The sequence below is a fragment of the Ambystoma mexicanum genome, chromosome 1p (assembly GCF_040938575.1).
Source record: "Ambystoma mexicanum isolate Mex_15411 chromosome 1p, UKY_AmexF1_1, whole genome shotgun sequence".
Classification (NCBI taxonomy): domain Eukaryota; kingdom Metazoa; phylum Chordata; class Amphibia; order Caudata; family Ambystomatidae; genus Ambystoma; species Ambystoma mexicanum.
In genome coordinates, this window is record NC_090921.1 from 1,164,207,921 (window position 1) to 1,164,227,370 (window position 19,450).

Genomic DNA, 19,450 nt, shown 5'->3' on the forward strand with positions numbered 1-19,450 from the left:
TACTGTTTAGGCTTGGGGTACTTATCTCATTGTCTTTTTAGCTGTGCTTTTCTCAGTTAGGAATTGCAGTGGCTTGCCTTTATAGTTTATTTCAACTCTCTTTTCACTGGCTTAACAGCTTGTGACCCTACAAGTGATTTTCTAAAAACTCTTCAACTTTGTGCAAGACTGTTTCTGATCTACGAAGTGCCTCAGCTCCATAGACTGTGATCCAATTGACTATTTGTAACTGGGACAGCCCTGGGAGCGTCAGAGCTATGGGCTAGTAATACATGGTACAAAGAGGGGGTCTACCCTGACGCTCTTGATCTTGAGGTCTACTTTATAATTTTGGTAGGCCTAGATGTATTCTATCATGTTACAAACTAGCAGAGACATTCTGGATGCAGTAGTAATCATTAGGTTTGAGGGATACAGACAAAAATAGAAATAAAAGTTACAGCTTTTTTATTTTTTGCTGTTAATGCATTTCAAAGTCATGCATTTGTTCTTTTTTTGAGATTTTTTGTAAAAAGTGTCCAGTACATTAAGGGTAGTTCATGTTCACAAACCCTTGATGTAGCCGAGTTAACAATTAAATTGTGTTCATACAAAGCTTAAGACAATATAGTGCTTTGGAAATCAATGTGTAACAAATACCTATAGTGACAAGTGATAGTACAGGTACATAATACAAACACCAACTAAATATACAACAATAGATGGTATTGCAGTTGGTTGTATGTAGCCAGGCTAGAAGGGTGACCTAACACGTGGTCAACGTCTAGATCTAAATCAAAAGTTGGGAAGGACCTAGTAGAGAGTAGAATGCTGGTCCTTAGACGTTTCGGCACGATGCCTTCATCTTGGGCCTGGGGAAGGTCTCCCTAAAAGAAAGTAGGGGGAGGGCTCTATTAGTGCCTGAGGTACAAGTTTAAAATTTGACGAACATGACATAAAAATCCATAATTGTTGAACACCACAGGTAGAATTAGAATGGTTGCAGGGGAAGCACAGGAGTGACCTGGGGGGTAGCAATGTTGAATAAAACTTTAGATTGCTGTGTTGCTGGTGTGGAGCAGGATATCAGTGGGTCCTTGCTTGTAGGGAGCAGCGCCAGGCTGCTGTAGGCTAAGAAAGTAAGAATAGAGATATCAAAGCTAGTCTTCCCGCCTATGGCATCTAATGTTAGCTTGTAAGATGCAGACATGAACTCAATAGGGTAGCAGCTAATCAAAAGGCAAATCTGTGCTCACCTTATTCAATATGCTTTCATTGAGAAGTCAATTGAGGTGGATGCTTGCTGTGAGGTTGGCCTCTCTGGAGGTAAAGAGGGCAAGTGGTGAGCTGAGGGCTTAGTTCCCAGGCTGTTTTTTCAATGGTCACTTTCCTGGTGGATCGAAAAGAAAAGTGCACGAACGGAATTGAATTAAGTTAAAAAATGGGGCAGGGGGTGCGTTTGAAATGCCCTAGTACAGCGGATTGGGTAAAGAGTTACCTTGATTTCGAGGTCCGTAGTAAATACCGGATGGTCCTCTGGAGCGCGATTGCAGGGTGCATTGGGGGCTCTGTGTTTAAAAGGAAGCAGCCGAAGGCGAGCTGTCTCTCGTCGGGCAAGGTGCGCATGCGCAAGGAGAGTAGTGTTGTTTAGGGTACGTCTGTGCGCATGCGCAATTGAAAGCAGTGGTGTAGCTTGTGCGTGCACGTTGGGAGCAGTGTTGCATGCGCTGAACTGGTGCGCATGTCTATGATCGAAAGATGACAGGAAAGTGTACCGGTGGCATTGTAGTCACTATGGAAACCCGTACAGCTCATAGTAGTATGTAAATACGGGACACTGGATTGAATCTGTGTGTCCGTGTCTGGCTCGATGTCCTGTCTGTGTTGATGAGGAAACCCTTGTGGCGCCACAAAATTGCGCGTGACAATGGGCAAGATGTTCATGTAAGTGCAATAATTAGCTTAGTTGTGGCTATAGGCTTTCTAGGGGCATGTTGTTGAATCGTACACTAAAAAGACAAGATCGGAGTGTCAGTGTACAAATGGTAAGCCTACATCTATGTGAAGTGCCCTCACTGGACTGAGGGAGGGCAGTGCTAACCTGGATGTGGTGACTGGGCTAATAAAGTTTTAAATGCCATGCTAGAGGCATTGAAGGATGGAAAATAAATTTCAGAAACATGGAGGCCTCTGGGGGAGGAGAGAGGTGTCTCAGGGTTGTGGGGACAGACCACGATTGGAGGGGAGGGTGCACCCTATGCTGGGGGACCCTTGTGGGTCCTGGGAGCTACGAGCAGGGGTAAGTCCCTTATGTTGGGGGTCCACAAGATGGAGGTGAACGGAGCTGGATTATCTGCGGTATCCGGTGGGTTCTGCTTCATTAAGCCCCTCAGTGGTACTTTTCAGTTTGAATATCCACCAGGCTTCTTTGTGATTAAGTGAGTTAATGGTATTGCATTTATTTCTATTTTTGTCTGTATCTCTCAAACCTAATGAGTACTACTGCATCCAGAATGTCTCTGCTAGTTTGTAACATGATAGAATAATTCTATTCCAATTGACTATGGCTGTCCTGGCTCCCTGAAGACTCTTCTAGTCCATTGACGTTGATACCGTTTGTCCCTCATAGGTGGTAACTTGTTATAGACTGTTATTGCAGGGGAAGGCTTGTCTAGACTTCATTGGAAGATTTAGTTGACCTCACATTTACTGAAAACCTTTTTAACCTTTTCCTTCCTTAAACCTTTACTTTCTGCAAACTCAGAATCTGCGAAGTATAAGCAGTGTGATATATAAATGCCATTAGTGTCCTTATAATTGAAGTAACTTCAGGGTGTAGGAATTTTGTAAGAAGCATATCCAACAATTATCCACTAATTTGTTCTGATACTGAAAAGTAATTTCAAAGTATATTTACATTTGTTAGGGTGAATTCTCAAAAATGTACTAATTCCCTTCACCTTAGTGACCCCCAGCAACTTTGCTGGATTTTAAGGACTTGATTTTTTTACCTGGAAAGAGTGTGAGCCTTTTTTCCCACTCATGTATTTTGATGTGTGTTTTAACTCCATAGGCATTTTTTCATGTGTGTTACACAGCACCCTCAGTGCAGTGACACAGGGATGTCTTTTCAGACTTCCCAAAAGGTTTAAATACCTTCTCTGGGATAAACTACTGTTTCCCAGAGAATGTAAGGTTAAATTTACTTTGTCTTTTTAAATTCCTAGACCCAGCACACACTATCTTCCTAGAGAGTGCTGGAGGGGCTACCCAGTATCCCCTGTGTCTAGAAACTCATATAGCAGTCAAAAGCTACCCGTTTCTATCGAAATGGCTGGTGACAGTGATTTTACAACGAACTACCATAGTTTTTCGCGACCGCGAACACCAGTAGCTAAAAATCGCAGGAGCCATGTTTTTCAAGATGGCGCCTTAAGCCCCTTTGTTTAAACAAGTCCCGGTCTTCTTTTTCACCATTTCTTTTTGGAAAGGTCCTTCTAGTGTTTGTCTCTGCGCGCCAAAACAGGTTTGGTCCCTTTGTTTCTATGCCTTTGGCGGGCTTCAAGACTGAAGACTGCCTCTGGCGTCCAAGTGTCTGGGGTGGGCAGGAAGTGAGGGAGGTGCCCGAAACTCCCTGTGCTTAGTCTCATAGGAGACCCAAATGCACTCTGGCGTGATTGGCTGGCTGGCTGACTGGCAAGGACAGCCACCCTGCTGGGTGAGAGTGGCAGCTAGGCTGGAATGAATGGGAGAAAACTGTTTAAAAGGCGAGTCTCTTGGACTGGAAAGCAGAGTCGACCACTGGAACGAAAGAATCGAAGACGAACTGGAAGAGGACGGCTGCTGCAACTCCTTGAACGTTGGTTTGCCCGGTGAAGCCCTGCTGCAGGTCCGAATTGCCAAGTTCATCTCGACAGAGAAGCCCCTTCAAGGACGAATTCTTCCTTTGAGTTGGTGGGACCAATCAACTCGTAAGCCACCTGGATACCATTCTAGGAGCTGGTGAGGATTAACCAGGGGAAGGACACCAGATGGTGTGCTTGAATTACAGCTACTCGAACTGAAGTGACCCCATTTTGTCAGCGTTTTCCGACGATGCTTTGCAGTGCAGGAGTCCCCCGACATCCTCCCTCTTGTCCCCACGACTTTGGCTCAGGAACAGTGAGATCTGCAGGAACTGCCAGGAACCAAGTTCTTCAGCTGCATCTTTCGCTTCATATTAAGGTACTGTGCCAACCCACGGTGAAAGTTCGTGGAACTTTCCCAACTTGCAGGCCTAATCAGCTTGTGACTCAACATATGATTCTTTTTCGTACAAACTACTTCTGAGAACTTTGGCAAATACTTTACTGTTTACTTCAAGAACTGTTCTTTCCTATCCAAGACACTAGTCCATTGACTTTGGCCTAGGCCTATTTGCAGTGCCTAAGAAAGTATTTGTGATCTATTCTGTTAACTTGTGACTTGTTACTCCCATTGAAAGTAACTGAAATGCCATTTGGCTCCTATTTCAGGGGAGCCTAATTTGTTCAGAAACTTAATGGTTTGATATTGAAGTGTGTGTGTATAATATTAAGTTGCCTCCTTCTAGTGAATGTTTTCTAAATGACTGTGTAATAAATTAGTAAGTGTTTTACCAAGAAACCTTGAGTGTTTAGTGTCTACTTGAACCACTGTGATTGTAAGACCTCTGTGTAACCTCTTGTACTGCTCACATTCCCTCTTGAGATAAGCATGGCTGCTCAGCTCGCAACCACAAAACTGTGTAGTACAGACTTAAACCAAAGGTTGGTTTTGCCTACACCTGTAGTCCTAATTGTATGTGGTGGTCCCAGAGGGTACTGCATGCAATTCTGCCTAACAACATTGCTACGTGAAATGCCTAGAAATTGATGTTAAATAACTATGTATAACACTTGAGTGTAAGTGTTACTTGCATTTACAGATTTCATTTGTACAGCTCTATAGCTCATATTTACCCCTCTTGAGATATGCCTGGCTGCTCGGTCACACTACCAACGAGTGTAGTACAGACCTATACCAAAAGGTGGGTTACCTAATACCAAGCAGTTAAGTGTTGTGTAGTCTCAGACTGCATCAATTCTTACCTAACAGCCTTCGATATCAGAGTGGAAGGAACATGTTACTTACCTGTAACTGTTGTTCTCCAGCATGGGTCTGGCATGGATTCACATGCTCATGGATATTCACCGTCGTCAGGCTGGGAATCCTCGGTAAAGAAAAAAATCAGCTTCAGTTTCATTTCTGAACTTTCTCCTAACAACCTATCACTGTGCGCTGGGACATACTGCCCCCTGCCAATGACTGCCCTCTACCTAAGCCCCTCCTCTGGCAGCCATCTTTAGATTTGGTAGCACGTAAAGTGGCAGTAGGACCAAGGGAAGAGCCGCAGAGGGCTAGGCGGGAGGGTTCACATGTGACTCCATGCCAGACCCATGCTGGAGAACAACTGTTAGAGGTAACTTGTTCCTTCTCCAGCATGGGGTCTGGCAAGGATTCAAATGCTCATGAATAAAGAATACATAGCAGTACACACATGCACAACCACGGGAGGTGGCAAGGCTCAACATAAGCCTCTCTTACCTCCTCACCAAGCTCATCTTCAAGCGAACAGGTTGCGCTGCACTGCTTGGCCAACTATGGACTCCTCCCTGGAATCCCTGTTGACGCAGTAGATTTTTGTGAAGGTGTGCGTCGACCTCCACGTCGCAGCCCTGCACATGTGTTAGGGAGAATTCCCATAAATGTGCTAATTCCCTTCACCTTAGAGACCCCCAGCAACTTTGCTGTATTTTGAGGACCTGATTTTTTTACCTGGAAAGAGAGTGAGCCTTTTTTCCCACTCATGTATTTTGATGTGCGTTTTACTTTTGTGTTCTTTGATTATGGAGTTTTAGATAACTCCATAGGCATCATCTTTTCACATGTGTTACACAGCACCCTCAGTGCAGTGACACAGGGATGTCTTTTTAGACTTCCAAAAGGTTTAAATACCTTCTTTGGGATAAACTACTGTTTCCCAGAGAATGTAAGGTTAAATTGACTTTACTAGTCTTTTTAATTTCCTAGACCCACCACACACTATCTTCCTATAGAGTGCTGGAGGGGTTACCTAGTATCCCTGTGTCAAGAAAATCATGTAGCAGTCAAATGCTACCCTTTCCTATCGAAATGGCTGTGGCAATGGTTTTACAACGAACTACCATGATTGTCCCAACCGCGGACACTGGTAGCTAAAAATCGCGGGAGCCATGTTTTTCACGATGCCGCCTTAAACCCCTTTGTTTAAACAGGTCCCGGTCTTCTTTTCTCGCCATTTCCTTTTTGGAAAGGTCCTGCTAGAGTTTGTCTCAGCGCGCCAAACCAGGTTTGGTCCCTTTGTTCGTACGCCTTTGGCGGGCTTCAGGATTGAAGACTGTCTCTGGTGCCTGGGTGTCTGGGGTGGGTAGGAAGTGAGGGAGGTGCACGTCACTCCCTGTGCTTTGTCTCCTATGAGGCCCAAATGCACTCTGGCGTGATTGGCTGGCTGACTGTCCGGCAAGGACAGCCACCCTGCTGGGTGAGTGACAGCTAGGCAGGAATGAAAGGGAGAAAACCTTTTAAAAGGCGAGTCTCTTGGCTTGGAAGGCAGAGTCGACCACTGGAACGAAAGAACTGAAGACAAGCTGGAAGAGGATGGCTGCTGCAACTCCTGGACCGTTGGTTTGCCCGATGAAGCTTTGCTGCAGGTCCGAATTGCCAAGTTCATCTCGACAGAGAAGCCCTTCAAGGACTTCTTCCTTTGGTCCCACCAACTCAATCAACTCGTAAGCCACCTGGATACCATTCTCAGAGCTGGTTAAGTTTAACCAGGGGGGGAAGGACACCAGCTTGTGTGCTTGACTACAGCTACTCGAACCTAAGATCTTTCATTTGCCAGCTTGTTTTTCATTTGCCAGCTTGTTTTTCATTTGCCAGCTTGTTTGACCAGTCCCCATGCAGTGCAGGAGTCCCCCGACGTCCTCCCTCTTGACCCCACGACTGAAGCTCAGGAACAGTGAGATCTGCAGGAACTGCCAGGAACCAACGTCTTCAGCTGCATCTTTACTTCAAATTAAGGTACTGTGCCTACCTGATTGAGAGAACTTACCTCTCGCGGTGAAAGTTTGTGAAACTTTCCCAACTTGCAGGCCTAATCAGCTTTGGACCCAACATATGATTCTTTTTTCGTACAAACTACTTCTGAGAACTTTGGCAAAGACTTTACCATTTACTACAAGAACTGCTCTTTCTTATCCAAGACACTAGGCCATTGAGTTTGGCCTAGGCCTATTGAACTGAATCAAGTCATTTAGTGAACTAAAACTATTTGCACTGCCTAAGAAAGTATTTGTGATCTATTTTATTAACTTGTGCCTCTGTACTCCAATTTAAAGTGACTGAAATGCCATTTTGTTCCCATTTCAGGGGAGCCTAATTTACTCAGAAACTTATTGGTTTGGTTTGGTATTGAAGTGTGTTTGTGTATGATATTAAGTTGGCTCCTTCTAGTGAATGTTTTTCTAAATTACTGTTATAAATTAATAAGTGTTTTACCAAGAAACCTTGAGTGTAAGTGTCTACTTGAACCACTGTGATTGTAAGACCTCTGTGTAACATCGTTTACTGCTTACATTCCCTCTTGAGAGAAGCCTGGCTGCTCAGCTCGCTACCAAAAACTGTGTAGTACAGACTTCTACCAAAGGTTGGTTTTGCTTACACCTGTAGTCCTAATTGTATTCGGTGGTCCCAGAGGGTACTGCATGCAATTCTGCCTAACAAAATGTCCAGCAGGGGCACACCAGACAGGAACGCTGTTTTAGCAGCGATCGCTCTGGTAGAGTGGGCTCTCGTACGACCAGGCAGCGGTCAGTTTGCCAACCTGTGACAGTGGGTGATAAAGCCGGAAAGCCACATGGAAATGGAAGCCTTGGACAGGGCCTTCCCATGGTTCACAGGACCAAAGTTCACAAAGAGCCGAGAGGTTTTCCGGAAAGTCTCTGTGCGGGCCACATAAAACTTCAGCGCTCTAGCCACATCCAGCAAGTGCAAAGTCCTTTCATAAACTCACATGCTTGTTTGCATAGATTCACATGCTCGTTTGAATATTCCCCGTCGTCAGAATGGCAATCCTCAGTAACATTAAAACAGTTTACTTTGAAATGAAGAAAAAACTGCAGTCACTTTAGTGTTCTCTCAGTGTTGTTTTGGGTCATATACCCCTCAGCCAATAGGCAGTGCCTCCTATAGCTCGACCCCTGCAGGCCATCTTTAGATTCCCCTAACGCACACGATTGTGCCCAAACGAGTCAAGATGAGAGGGCAGTCATTGGCTGAGGGCAGTATGACCCAGAGACCAGTGATTGGTTACTACTAAGAAAGACAGATCAGAAACGAAACTGATCCTGATTTTTTCTTTACCGAGGATTCCCAGCCTGACGACGGGGAATATTCATAAGCATGTGAATCCATGCCAAACCCCATGCTGGAGAAGGTGGGAAAGGACCTCCATCTTGCTGCTGTGAAGATGTCCCTGAGCAGGCCACTGAACAGGAGAGCCGTGGTAAAACAGAAAATGCAGGCAGAAAACTCCTTGGGAGATGGAGGGCCTGCACAGTACGTTGCAGATGAGCGTGGGTCTAAATGCCAGGAATAACAGTGAAGCTTGGAATAGAAATATAGTGCTTGCCAAAGGATAATCGAGTGAAAATGATGAGGGTAAAGTAGTTCCAAAAGTAGAGCTCGACATTAACAGGACCTTAGATTTGTGAAAAACCAGACAAGGCAGCTAGACGGATAGTGCCTGGAAGTGTCAACCACCCTCCCGGACGAGGAATTGGCAACCAAGAATGCAGTTTTCCATTACAGGAATATGATGTTGTCCTATGTAGAGACTGAAAAAGGATGCCCCATGCCTTGTTGTGTTAAGCAAGAGCCAATGCTAGTACTGGCAGAAATCCGAAGCAGGCCCTTAAGAAGTGTTTTATTAATTGAAGAGGGAACTTGCAGCCAAGAGTACTTATGCAGCACACCAAACTCTTGAAACGGTTCCACTTACAGTTGTGCAAGAAACAGCAGTGGGAGCTCAAGCTTTCACCAAGATGTTCCTAGGGAATATATACCTGGCCGGCCTGTAAGGAAGTAGTACCCAGGGTGTAAGGAGGAGTGAGGCTGGGTTGTGAAGGCGAACCGCTCCCTAGTCCTGAGAAAGGAGGTTGAAAACTTGCAGGAGCTGGACTGGTGGAGTGGATATATGAGCAAGGATCAACTAAAATTAAAACTGACTTGGCCACGCAAGGGCAGAGTCAGTCTGCACCGCCATTGCATGAAGACGTCCAAGCCTATTTATACAGGTAATCATGAAGGTGGCACCCAGGACTGGTTGCGGGGAAGCACCTATAACTTCATAGTGGAAGTGGGCCCACTCGTGGCAGGAACAGAGTTCCCGTTGAGGAAATTGGCTCCGGAGTTGTGGATGCCTGGTAGGTGGAAAGAAGCCTGGAACATCCCTTGAGAAAGATGAAACTTACAGAGTGGCTGCACTTTGGCTGAGAGGATTGCTGATGTGATACCCCTTCATTTCCAGGTGGAAATAGACATCGTGGTTGCATTGTCGGTAAACACATGAAAGGCTTTCTGAGGCGAATGGCTTCAATCGCCAGAAACTAGACAAAGGTGATACTAAGTAAACCCTCCAGCACCCTATGGTAAGATAGTGTGTGCTGGGTCTAGAAAGTTACAAAATGTAAGTAAAGCCAATTTCACTTCACTGCTCTTGGAAACAGTAGTTTCACCAAGAGAAGGTATTTAAACCTTTGGGAAATCTAAGATACTTCCCTGTGCCACTGCACTGAAGGTCCTGGGTGTCACAATGCAAAGATGATGCCTATGGAGTTTGTCAGACTCCAAAGTCAAAAGAAACACAGAGTCCAAATCACAGAAAAATATAAGAGAGAGTGGGAAAAATGTCTCACCCTCTCCAGGTTAGAAATTAAAAGTCCTAAAGTCCAGCAAAAAGAGCTGAGGTAGAAGGGAATTAGCACATTTCTGAGAATTCTCCCCAACTGTGAAAAGATGTTCCTTTTAACAGGTTGTACTTGGACCACCAGCGAAGAGCCTGAACCAGGGTTAGCGAAACAACCACTAGATCGTCCCACTGTCCACTTGCCCGAGACCACTGTTTCGTCAACCATTCCTGCATTGGATGCAGGCGCTTGTGAGGAACTAAATAATTGCAAGAGGCCATCATCTCTAGCAAGCGCATCGATTTGCGTACTGTTATCAGGCGACCAACCTTGTATTGAGGTACCTGCAGCAGCATATTTCATACTCTCTCACTTGAGGATAATGCCAGCTCCTCTTGAGTTTAGCCCCTAGATTTTTTTTTTTGCTGGGGACTAGACTTGACTTTTTCTCGATGATGTAGAAACCCAGATTGAAAAGAAGGTCTATCGTTTTTTGCATATTTAACCTGCAAATTTGAGGAGATTCCCCAGTGATCAGCCAGTCGTCCAGATAAGGGCATACCGGGATGGACTTTCTGCGCAGGTGTGCTGCCACTACTGTGAGCACCCTGGTGAACACTGGTGCTGAAGCGATGCCGAGGAGTACCTTCAACTGGTAGTGTACTCCCGCCATCTTGAAGCACAGGTATTTTCTGTGTACAAGGTGCATTGAAATACAAAAGTATGCATCTCACCTCCGGAAGAGTGCGGTCATGTGAAACTTCTGTGGTTTGACATATTTGTTCGCGGGGGCGCAGATCTAGTACTGGGCGCATGGTAAGGTCTTTCTTTGGCACAAGGAAGTACGTCGAATAGATAACCTTGTTTACCTGGTTCACCGGGACGATTTCCATTGTGTCCTTTTCAAGCAGTGCCTTTATTTCCTCCAGCAGTATGGCTGTTTCTTCTGCTGTTAGTTTCTTTTGTCTTGGCAGGCAGTAAGGTGGTTTCTGAAGCAACTCGATGCAGTACCCGCCTGCCACTGTGGACAACACCTGTTTGTCCCATGTTTTCCCCTCCCATGCGTGGGTGACTTGAGTGATTCAGCCTCCTACTGGAGTATCATGGGAGGGGACCTGAAGCGGCGTGACATTGTTTGGGTAGGGGCCGAGGTTCTGTCTCTACCTTTGCCTCTTTTATTCCCCCTTTGAAAGCTAGATGAGGAACCTTGGCATTGGGATTAGTTCCAGGACGAGGACTGTCCTCCCTGGGAGTAGCCCAATGAACGTTGACTGCTCTGGCCCCGAAATCGTGAGTTTGGGGAACCCTGTTGGGAATAAGGTCTGTTAATCAGCTGCGCAAGGGATTTAAGAGTCTTGTTCTCGTCCATGGCACGCTTAAGGGTGTCCTCTACGGCCTTACTGAATAGGACGTTTGGTTCTACTGGCACATTCAGGAGGGTTGCTTGGGTCTCTAGCTTAAACCCGGACTGCCTCCAGACATGCCGCTTAATGAGGGTCCCTTCGGCTATGATGCGTCCTGCATTGTCCGCCGCTTCAAGGTTGTTTTTCATGATGCAGCTTGAGATGTGTTTGCCTTCTGAAACAGTCTTAAGCAGTTGGCCTTTTAGTGGTTCTGAGACGGCCTGAAGTTGTTGTTCCAGCTCGTCCCATTTGTGGCAGCCGTAACTAGCTAACAGGGTTGTATTGTTAGCAATAACTGTTTGGTAAGCTGTAGAGGAAGCTATCTTTCTCCCAAGCGTGTACATCTTTTTATTCCCCTTGTCTGGCAGGGATTCTGCCGACGCCAGGGGAGTGCCTACCCTCTTTCAGTTGGTGGTAACTACCATAGAATCTGGTTTGCGCTGGCCCCTAATGTGCTGGGGGGGTCAGTGGGTGCGGGCCTGAATAGCTTTTCTATCCTTGGGTTGACTGGCCTTGTAAGACTAGGAGTTAAGAGGGATGGTTGAATTTGTGTCTGAACTGACTACAGGAGAGGTATGAATTGTGTGGCTGCCTTTTTGTCCACCAGGATGTTTTCTACAAAGTCCTAATCGACTAATGTCTCCTCAGTGTCAATGTTGAAATGTTGCCCCGCCTTCAGTAACAATTTGTTTAACTGTAGTCACTTGTCAACTGGCAAGTCCGCAACCAGCTGGTCCTGATCGTCTGGTGACTACTATATAAATGTCATCATCGTAGTACTGGTCTTTATCCTGGCTATAGAGATCCCCCTGAGACCCTGCTTGGTCATCATAATATGAGTCTTGGTAATGAGCGATGTTTTGGGATGCCTAGAGCAGAGGTGCTGGGCTCTGGCTCAAGGCGACTTTTTGGCAGGGGGTGGCTGTGCGGATAATTGGTCTGGTTGTCTGTCCATGAAGTCCACGAAACAGGACATTCTCTAAGATTTTGTTAAATTGTTCTGAGTAAAACGACATTCTGGTTGGAAGCCCGAGATGACAGGGCCGTGGGAAGGGGTGCCATCTTAAGCAGGGGGGGAATTTGAGGGAATGCTATCTTTATGGTGCATAGCCCCATAGAGGGTGTCTAAGGGCCTTTTTTAATATGCAGTGTCCAAACCGACCTTCGCTTTTGGTTTTTGGGAACTGTCATTAGGCAACGGTGTGCGCAATGGCCCCATTGGACAGTGAGGAACCTGAGGCTTTATCTCCAGTCACTGCATGGGCCTCGACGCTCGACAGTGTCTTCAAGAGTCGGCCGTGGAGTATGTCTTTAGTGTGCTTGTGCTTGTATGTGCCGTGGCCGCCCGGTGTCTTCATCACAGGACCGCCGGCTTGCTTCTGGCAGTCGTGGGCCTGCATTTGGGGTCCAGACAGATCCCGATCGCCGTCAGCGTCACTCATGACTACGTAACGTACCTCGCTGGAGTCTTCCGTCACATCTATGGAAGCTTTGGCCTGCATAGCGTGAGCGGACCAGTGTTTCGTCCGCCGATCTTTTATGGTTTTCGTCCGGAAAAGCAGACAAGATTTACAGTGCTTTTCGGAGTGATCCTTCGGGAGACAGTGTTTGCACACTTGGTGTGTGTCGTTCCACTGAAATTTACGATGGCAGGAGGGACAACATTTAAATGGGGTTTTGTCCATTATGTTTAAACAGGGCAGTTGGGTGAAAAAAGAAGGAATGGGATAAACATTCTCTAAAAGGAATCTGTATAGAGAACCTCCCTCTCTCCCTACTGTAATGGGCCAAAGCCCGAAGAGGCCCGTAGGGCCGCATCCGTCGTCGAGCGATCAGTCATCGACACTGTAGGTGTTCGTCAGGAGGCGTCGAGTGGATGAGCAGTCGTGCGGCGAGCACACACACACACACACCCCCCCCCCCCCAAACAACTAGAACAGCAACTATCACTTGGTAAACACAATGTAAAGTTATAGAATCGCATGGGAAATGGCTACCAGGGGTGACATTTCACAAACAAATGAACCCTCAGTAAAATGAAACACTTTCCCCAAATATTCTAGGATGGGAGTGTATCATAAAATGATACCCCTCTTAGAATATTTGAGGAAAGTATTTGAGGGGTCAGGGGAAAAAAGCCGCCTACCTGGCGACGTTTCGCAGGCAAAATTATCACATGGAACCGTAAACATGGAGTGTTAAGATTGATTTCTAGAATCTACCCTGGTGGGCAGATTTTGGGAGGCCACCCCGCTTGTTGTTAGGTAAGAATTGGTGCAGACACACTGTGTGAGACTACACAAGACTTATCTGCTTGGTATTAGGTAACCCACCTTTTGGTATAGGTCTGTACTACACAGGTTGGTAGTGTGACTGAGCAGCAAGGCCTATCTCAAGAGGGGTAAATGTGAGCTGTAGAGCTGCACAAATGAAATACAAGTATCCAAGTAACACTCAAGGTTTCAGTTATAAATAGTTATTTATTTAATTAACAAATGTTTTAAATAAGCATTCTTCAAAAAGGCAATTTGTATAACAATGTAAAATTACTTTTCAGAATCAAAACAAGTTGGTGGATAATCTTTGGATATGCTTCTTACACAATTCCTACAACCTGAGGTGTCTTCACTTACAAGGACAGTAATGGCATTTATATATCACACCAGTTATACTTTACAGAATCTGAGGTTACAGAAAGGAAAGGTTAGGGAAGGAGAAAGGTTAAACAGTTTCTCAGTATATGTGAGGACAACTACATCTTACAATGAAATCTAGATAAGCCTTTCCCAGCAGTAACAGTATACACTAAGCTACCACCTATGAAGGACAGACAGTATCAAAGTCAATGGACTAGAAGAGTCTTCAGGGAGCCAGGACAGCCAAAGTCAATTGGGATTCAGTCTATGGATCTGTTGCACTTCTTAGAGCAAAGTTTTGCACAAAGTTAGAGAGTTTGTAGAAAATCACTTGGGGGGGGGGGGGGTCACAAGCTGTAAAGCCTGTGAGAAGAGAGTTCAGAACAACTCTACAATGTAAGCCAATGAAGTTCCCTACTGAGAAAAGCACAGCTAAAAAAGCAATAAGGTAAGTACCCCAAGCCTAAACAATACCTCTGGTTTGAAGAAGAGTGGTCCTGCTGGATTTTCTTGCTACAGCGGTGCAGACCCTTGTTCCAGAGCCTCAGTCATGGGGACAAGAGCGAGGACGTCTGGAGGACTCCTGCAACGGTACTTGGGAGGTTGCCAGTGGCTACGGGCTCTTTTCGGTTCAGCGGCACTTCGCAGTTTCAGTACTTAGCAAACAGCACCGTTGTGGATCTTGGATACCGGTTGAACTCTCTTTGCTCCCTCAGTGCTGCACTCTAGTGAGGGGATTCTGGATCTGGAGGTCCAGCTTCAGGATGGTCTTTAGCAGTCTCCTGGAGCTTCTAGCCGGATTGCATCCGCGGCAGACGTGTCACTCCGGACACTCGACCCCTGGCATTGGGTTCTTACAGCAACGAAGAAGCACAGACAGTTGGGGATGGTGGTCCAGTGGAGTTCGTCTCAGGGTTAGTTGGTCCCACTAACCCAAGTTGAGAAGTTGTTCAGTTCGGAGCTTCTCTGCCGAGGTTAAAAAGGAGGTCAGCACAGCAGCAGGTCTTCACTGGGCAATTCAAAGGTCCAGGAGGTTGCAGCAAGCTTCGTTCACACTTTTTTCATCAGGTGTTTCTCCCAGTGGTTGACTCTGCCTGCAGTCCCAAGACCCTCGCCTTTTAAGCAGGTTTCTTCCATTCATGCACAGACTAGGCTGTCAATCACAGCAGGGTGGCTGTCAAGAAAGGACAGCCAGCCAATCAGGACTAGTTGCATTCAGGCATTCCTAGAGACAAAGGACAGGGGCGTTTCGGGACCCCTCCCTCACATCCTGTCCTTCCAGACACACTGGAGCCAGAGGTGGGCGTCAGGGCTGAAGCCTGCCAAAGGCAACGTAAACAAAGGGCTCAAACCTGTCTCATTGCACAGCATAAAACCCAAGAAAGACCTCACAAACATAAAATGGCGAAAAAAGAAGACAGGGACCATTTTGATAAAATGGTCTGCCATGGGTGTTGTACTGCAGCTGAGGATTCAGCCTGTGGTAGAAAGCACAACGGTAGGAAAAAGTAAACCACTGCCACCAGCCATTTAAAGTAGTGAGGGTAACACACAAATGTTACATGAAAAGGTAGGATAATGGGCTACTAGGTACACCCCCCCCCAGCACTCCACATAAGATGAAAACACAAAATCCAAATCAGGTAAAAACACAGGAGTATGGAAAAGGACTCGCTCACTCCAGGGTTAAAATTAAAAAGTCCTAAGTTCAGCAAAAAAGCTGGGGGTCTCTAAGGTTGAAGGGAGTTATCATAGAAATTAGAATTCTCCCGAACACTTCTGGTAAACGGAGAACTCAAGAGGTTAGCCAAAACCCATTCAAGGTACACATGGAGAGGCTATTCATGGGAGAGATTGAGTGGGGTCCGGGGTCCACAATGAGTCCACACAGTGGAGCACACAATAATTCAATTTAGACAGGAATGAATGAAAATACAAATATTTATTCTAGGCCTTAAAAACACACAAAAAAATGATACAAGCTGGCTATTATATCGGCCAACACTCAATTATAAACATACAGTCACTAAAGGTTCTTAAAATGCATTCAATTACTTTTAACAAAGTAGGCAAGTAAAGTGATGCAGTAAAGATGGAAACAAGTGATATTCCCTAACTTCAGCAGTTCAATCTCCAAGAAGAATGGGGCCTTGTGTCCAAAAGTCACAATGCTTCTCCCAGAATGCATCTATAGCAGGTAAGTCTATTGGTGATAGTTCAAAAGACGAGATGCAACTAACCGACTAGGCAACTAAAATGCGTTATCTTTCAGGTTATACTATTCTGGTTCAACTACCAAAAGGCAGTGGCATGGAAGGATACAAAGAGCCTTGTTTTCGATGTTGTCCTATGGAGGACAGGGGGAGGCAAATGCATTGTGTTTACTTACCCACCTGACTCTGAGTTTCCCAGATGACTAGATGGGTCGACTGGAAAGGGGCTGGAGAGACATTGGTGGGGGGGAAACAAAAGAAATAAAATAACTAGGTTGGATTTCCAGCCGTTGGTTCTGGGGAGAGGTGGCCAGGAGCTGCGGGTGCAAGGATCATTCCGGTCGGGTCCAGGAGCAGAGTCCAACTCTTGGGGATGGAGAAATGCCAGATTCACTGATGCAGCCCTCTACAGGACACTTCACAGGATGGGAGGATGGCAAGTTCCAGTGGCAGCCACTGCACATAGACGACGGCATGGGGTCCTTCCAGTCATAGTTTTAGAGGCCCTTCTAGGAAAGGATTCCTTGAAGCTGGCAGGTTGAAATTTGGCAGGAAGGTAACTGACACCACAAGCTGGTGACCACCAAAGTATCGGGTGCAAACGCAGAACAGCGTTGGTTTTTAGCAAGGTAGCCCACTGGATGGACAGTCCACCCGGTAGTCCAGGGATACTTCCAAAGGCTCAGGACAGCTGGATCCTCGAGAACATGTGGAGACTGATTGATCCCACCAGTCCAGAGGTTGAAGCAATGCACAGGGCCTTTGAGATCAGGTAATCCAACAGGGCTTCACGGACAGATGCAGGAAGGGATGCTGAGTCGCTTCGGGAGTCTTCTTCAGATCTTCAGTCGGCTGATATTTTACAAGGGATTCTTGGTTCCAACGCTGATCTAAAGAAATGGCTGCAGGCGGAGTCTTCGTATCCAAAATCCAGCCTGGAAGCAAATCCAAGCCCACCAGTGGTAAGGATCTGCTCCATTCAAACAGCCAGTAGTTGTCCAATCAGGGACAAATATTGGTTTAATTCATGCCCGACACCCAAACTTGTGGCGTGGGACCAGACAGTCGCACCCAGTTCCTGGGCCACACATATACACAGGCATCACTTGCCCAGGAAAGCTGTAGCTTTCCCGGGAGTGCTTGACCTTATATGGGATTTCCGACCTGGCAGTGCAGGATGAAGGCCAATCTATAATATGGCAAAAGAACAAGCGAAAATCACATGGCATGGCCATTTTAGAGCACTAGCCACGTTTTGTAGCATTACACAGTAAACGTAAATGCGCACACTAGAAATAACACAAACATGCTAACAATATAATGGCAGCCACCAGCTTCTCTTTAGACACATATAAAAGTAATCATAAATCCCAAGTGTAAAAGGCTAGGGTGATACAAAAGTATCCCCACTGCACTGTATTGTAAGATGCTGTGTACAAGACAAAAAGGAAACAGTTTCCCAGTATTGATAGGCTGAAGGACTGATCAGTTTCCCCATAACAAATGAGCAAAAGGCAGGGGAAGTAAAGCTGAATCCTTTACTTTCCCTCAAAAAGTCAGAACAGGTTCCCAAACAAAGCAAAACGATTGGGTGTCCATAGAATCTATGGAGGGAAAGTTGCCAAAAGGGAATTCTTTTCTACCACTGAGCATTGTGGGTTACAGATTTAACTCTAAGGCACACCAAAACAATGATTATTGGTGTGGACTCAGCTTCACATACACAGTAAATGAAAAGCGGCCAGATAAAAGGGGGAAAGCCAGGTCAACACCCGGACCTCTTTTTCCCCCCAAACTTACAAGACCCATACAACATGTTAATATGTACTTCACACTCAATCAGGTCAAACGTTGCCTAGAAACCAGATAAAACCATGAGATAGGCATAAATATCATACAGATCAGACCTCACTGAAGACCTGCAATGTAGCTTCATAAGTCACAATATCTTGCCACCCCCATCCTACTGCTGCCACAGTGTCCTAATTCCTGGGAGACTGCAGACAGGCGCAACCACTTTGATCCTCATCCTCCAACTAGAGGATGGACCATCCAACACTTCCACCACACCTTTTGCAGGGATAACACTGAGGCAGTACATAGGTCTCTTATCCTAAACAATGCCCACTGAGAAGATTAATAACTTCTACTTACCGGAGGGCCTGGTCGCATTGGGCCTACAGGACCCATTTGAGAGCCTGGAGGTCGAGGCATTGGATGTGTCATCATCAAGGGTGGAGGCGGTGGGGGAGGTGGAGGACCTGGCATCGCATGGGACATCAATGACTGTGGATGAGGAAGCTGATGAGGATGTTGCTGGTGGGGTAGCTGGTGTGGCATCTGATGGGGATGCGGATGAGGAAGCTGGTGAGGAAGCTGATGAGAAAGCTGGTGAGAAAGCTGGTGAGAAAGTTGAAGGGGGTGCTGGTGAGGATGTTGGTGAGGATGCTGGAGTTGATGCTGGAGCTGATGCTGGAGCTGATGCTGGAGCTGATGCTGGAGCTGATGCTGAAGAGGATGGTGTGGGGGATAAGGGTTCTGAAGAGGATGCATGTGTTGATTTGGATGAGGGTGTTGAGGGTGCTGGTGTGGAGGAGGAGGGAGAGGGTGTTGATGATGGAGAGGGTGCTGAGGAGGAAGAGGATGGCGCATTCCGGGGTGCCGAGGGCCAGCTGGAATATTAGAAAGACATTAATGTGTACATTGCCTACATATTACTTAAGACAGCAAGAGAGAAAAGAAAAGGGTTTTAGAGAGACTGGAGAGAGGACAAAGCCGAGATTTACTTTTAGAAATTAATAGTTCCCACTATAAAATACAACACTGTGGGCTGAGTGGCGAGAAGGAGGAAAAGAGTCCACAGAGAACTGCAGAAGTCATATAACCACAAATATTCTCAGGGGTCACTGATTGGATCGAATGTGACAAAGGAAGTTGGAGGAGAAACTAGCATGGAGAGAAAGGGTAGGAGTGGATAAAGGCATAGAGGAAGAACGATGAGGTGAGAAGGGAACATAAAGAGAAAAGGATGAGGGAACGTGCCAGTAAGATGAATGGAGAGAGGGGCAAGAAGTGAAGGAAGCATTTAAGACGCAGTGAATGGATGTGCGAGAAACTAGTATTCTGAAGGGTACCTGGTTACTGCCTTGCTCTGCCTAGGTTGGTACAATAATATCAAAAAACGAATGAGCAAGGTCAGGTCAATCTCTGCTGAA

At 46.1% G+C, this 19,450-nt stretch overlaps 1 protein-coding gene across 2 annotated transcripts in view; it reads right to left on the reverse strand.

Moving 5' to 3' along the window:
* The window catches only part of RBM42 (RNA binding motif protein 42), a 369,809-nt gene that overhangs the window by 176,110 nt on the left and 174,249 nt on the right, over window positions 1-19,450 (reverse strand). For both annotated transcript variants that reach the window (XM_069604857.1, XM_069604858.1), the window contains exon 5: window positions 18,390-18,907. In XM_069604857.1, coding sequence (XP_069460958.1) covers window positions 18,390-18,907 — 518 coding nt within the window. The remainder of the gene's footprint in view (window positions 1-18,389; window positions 18,908-19,450) is intronic.